At 37.2% G+C, this 3,780-nt stretch overlaps 1 protein-coding gene across 1 annotated transcript in view; it reads left to right on the top strand.

Annotated features, from left to right (window-relative positions):
* PDS5A (PDS5 cohesin associated factor A) overlaps window positions 1-3,780 on the top strand; it is a 118,389-nt gene that overhangs the window by 60,826 nt on the left and 53,783 nt on the right. The window contains exon 12 of the mRNA XM_023507417.1: window positions 1,082-1,195. Within this exon, the coding sequence (XP_023363185.1) occupies window positions 1,082-1,195 (114 nt within the window). The remainder of the gene's footprint in view (window positions 1-1,081; window positions 1,196-3,780) is intronic.

The following is a 3,780-nucleotide window of genomic DNA, read 5'->3' as shown; positions in this document are numbered from 1 at the left end:
TTTTTTTTTTTTTTTTTTTTTGAGGCAGTCTTACTTTGTCACCCTGGTAGAGTGCTGTGGCATTCTGACTCACGGCAATCTCAAACTCCTTGGCTTATGCAATTCTCTTGCTTCAGCCTCCCAGGTAACTGGGACTATAGGTGCCCACCACAACACAACAGCTGCCCTTTTTTTTTTTTTCTTTTTTTTAGAGACGAGGTCTCACTCTGGCTCAGGCTGGTGTCAAACCTGTGAACTCAGGCAGTCCACCTGCCTCAGCCTCCCAGAGTGCTAGGATTACAGGTGTGTGCCACTACGTCTCACCAAGACATTATTAAGTTGTCTTTATTTTCTGGATAAAACTTATAATTCTGTATTGGATTGGACTAATGGAACTTGATTTTTGCAAAACACGTCCAAATCTTTATTGAATTAAATTGACTTTTGTTCATCCCTGCATATGTATTTCATTGGGTGATGAAGAGAGATGTGTGTTTACTTACTCCTGTTATGTTGAATAATAGGTAAGAATTACTTTAGCAAAAAAGACATTCCAATATTGGTAAAGAATTTGGACTTAGAAACAGAAGGAAGATGAAATATGCATGGGAAAAACTATTTTGGGTAATACAAAAGCAGATTCTTACATTTTTACTACATGACAACATGGGAAAGGAGTAGAACTATAATCAGAGGAAATTAAGGAGTTTTTTGAGAATTAGATATACCTGGGATCATAGCTTCTTTTTTTATATGTTGCATTAATGAATTTCCTATAGTAATAGACTGCTGAAGAATAGGTCAAACAGCCTAATATTCTATGTTTGGTAATATTTAACTTTTTTAGAACAACTGTTTCTTGCTGAGAAATTATTAAGTAAAGCCACAAATAGGAACTATGCCTCAAAATTTCAAAAAACGATACAGAAAGTTATCTACGGAAAGGAATAATTGTATATTGATGTTTTCCATTGTATGTGCATACATGGCATCACTGGTATGCTATCTTTGTACCAGATAATTAATATATAAAATGGTTACTGTTTCTTGAAAATAGAACAGTTGTGTTACTTACTTTCTTGTTGTTTTTGTTATTTCATAGACTATTGGTAGAGAAAATCTTTGCTCAGTATCTTGTTCCCCACAATCTGGAAACAGAAGAGAGAATGAAATGCTTATATTATTTATATGCTAACTTGGATCCAAATGCTGTAAAGTAAGTTACTCTTTAAATGACTGATGTCTTTCCTGAAGATTGCCTAAAATGACTTCATTTTGTCTAATTATTTGTTGTTGATGGGATTATTGCTGCTTCTATTTGAATTAAGAAACTCATAAATATTTATAGAGAAAAATACATTGATTTAAATTCAGGTCATTTAACAGCAAAAATTTGCATAGGCAGTAATAAAGAAGTCACCATGTCAAAATATCTGTGATAGGTATCTAAATTATACTACTGGTACATCCTTCCAGAGTAAATACTAAGCCTCAGAACTCAGTACTGTTTCTTTGTCATGAGATCACCTCTATGTAGCATGACCATATGATGGATTGTCCACCTAGGATATTTTTGAAACGAAAGGATCCACTATTAATTTTTTTTTAATAAGTGTTTGTTGACAAGGACACTGTTAATAATTTAGCTGGACAGCTGGCATAAACAAACCACTCCAGGCCAACCAAGATGTGCCGTCACTCTAATAGGCCTTTTTTAAAAGTAAATGTTATCCCCAGCCTGGGCCCGCCAAACAACAATGATGGCTGCAACCAAAAAAAATGGCCAGGCGTTGTGGTGGGCGCCTGTGGTCCCAGCTACTTGGGAGGCTGAGACAGGAGACTCGCTTGAGCCCAGGAGTTGGAGGTTGCTGTGAGCGTGATGCCATGGCACTCTACCCAGGGGGACAGCTTGAGGCTCCGTCTCAAAAAAAAAAAAAAAAAAGTAAATGTTAACAGTGTATACAGATAACATATTTTACACCATAAATACTTACAGTTTTTACTTGTTAGTTATAAACATGGAAAGGAAAAGAGTCCTATACCTTAGAATTCTGAATTCTCTCTGTTAAGATTTTAGCTATGTTATATATATTTAGAAAAGCTGATTTTCACCTACTTTTAAATTGACAAGGTAGTTGCAGGAATAGTACAAAGCAGCGTGTTAGCCCCTTTAGCTGTTTTTCATTTTTTACTATAGGCTATTTGTCCCTTCCTTCTCTTTATATACGTTTTCTTCTGAAAAACTGGAGAGTAATTTGCAGGCATTTGATCCCTTTATCCAAGAATACTTGTGTTGATTCCCTAAGAATGGGAATATTCTCTTAAATAACCATAGTATCTTGATCAAAATCAAGAAATTTAATGATGTGAAAATATTTTAGTCTAATCCCTTGTGTGTTCCACACGTCCTCAATTGTTCATGAAATGTTTGTTATAGGTATTTTTCCCTCAGTCTAGAATTAATTATTACAAGTTTAATTGTCATATCGCTAGTTTTTAATCCATAAGCATTCCTTAGTCTTTTGTCGTTTATGACTTTGATTTTTAGGGATGAACATAAGCCAAATGTTTTGCAGAATGTGTCCTCAATTTGGCTTCTCCAGTGTTTCCTCATACATTTTTGGCAAATATTTCACCAAAGTAATGTTGTATCAGGAAACGTTAACCATCATTTCTAAAAGGCTTACAAGTAGTCAATAATGTTAACTCTAGGTAAACTCTTGGCTTAAGGTTTGGGTATTTGTCTATGTTTCAAAATACCTAGCAAAGAGTACTCAGAGTAATTTTCCCAGAGGAGCTCTGGGCACCTAGTAGTATAGAGGAAATTGGGGGGGCGGGTTGTTTGTTTTTTGAGACAGAGTCTCACTGTGTCACCCCTGGTAGAGTGCTATGGTGTCAGAGCTCACAGCAACCTCAAACTCTTGAGCGATTCTTAGGCTTAAGTGATTCTCTTGCCTCAGCTTCCCAAGTAGCTGGGACTACAGGCGCCTGCCACCAATGCCTGGCTATTTTTTATTGTAGTTGTCATTGTTGTTTAACAATGTTCCAGGCTGGGTTCAAACCCGCCGGCCTCCGTGTATGTGGCTGGCACCGTAACCACTGTGCTATGGGCGCCAAACCTATAGAGCAGCGGTTCTCAACCTGTGGGTCATGACCCACAGGAACTGTATTAAAGGGCCACAGTATCAGGAAGGTTGAGAACCACTGCTGTAGAGGAAATTAGTCAGAGAAGAAAATCTGTGTTTATGGAAGGTCAGGGTCTGGAATAATCACAATCAATTTAAGCTTGACATTTGACTCTATCATTTCTAAGACACTGCAGTTTTTAGAAGCAGTCTGCATCCCTTCTTCACACATGTGGCTCCTTAGCCTGGCCACATAATAAGGTCCCTGTGATCCAATCCTTTTCTCTGCTATCCTGCAGGTTTCTTTTGCTCCTCACTCACCCCCGGGCTCCAAGCATACAAGTATTTTTGGTTTCCTATGTGTGCTGTGTACTTTGATGACATTTGATCTTTCCTTGTACCAGAACTTCATAGCAATTTCTGTCCAGAACATCTTTCAGTCCCTTTATTTACCTGGCAAAATTCTATTAATCCTTCTAAATTTTTGGAATATTTTTCTCATAAGAAGCCTTATATTTACCATTTATACCAAACTATCTTAAATCCTAATAAATAAATTTCTTGGGGCTTAAAATTTTAGGTAGATGTAGAAAAATGGTGTATATACACCAGGCATCCTCAAACTATGGCCTGCGGGCCACATGCAGCCTGCTTAGGACATTTATCCAGCCCACCG

Source organism: Otolemur garnettii, unplaced genomic scaffold (assembly GCF_000181295.1).
Source record: "Otolemur garnettii isolate 467f Iridium unplaced genomic scaffold, OtoGar3 scaffold00181, whole genome shotgun sequence".
NCBI lineage: Eukaryota > Metazoa > Chordata > Mammalia > Primates > Galagidae > Otolemur > Otolemur garnettii.
This window is presented reverse-complemented; position numbering and strand designations above follow the sequence as displayed.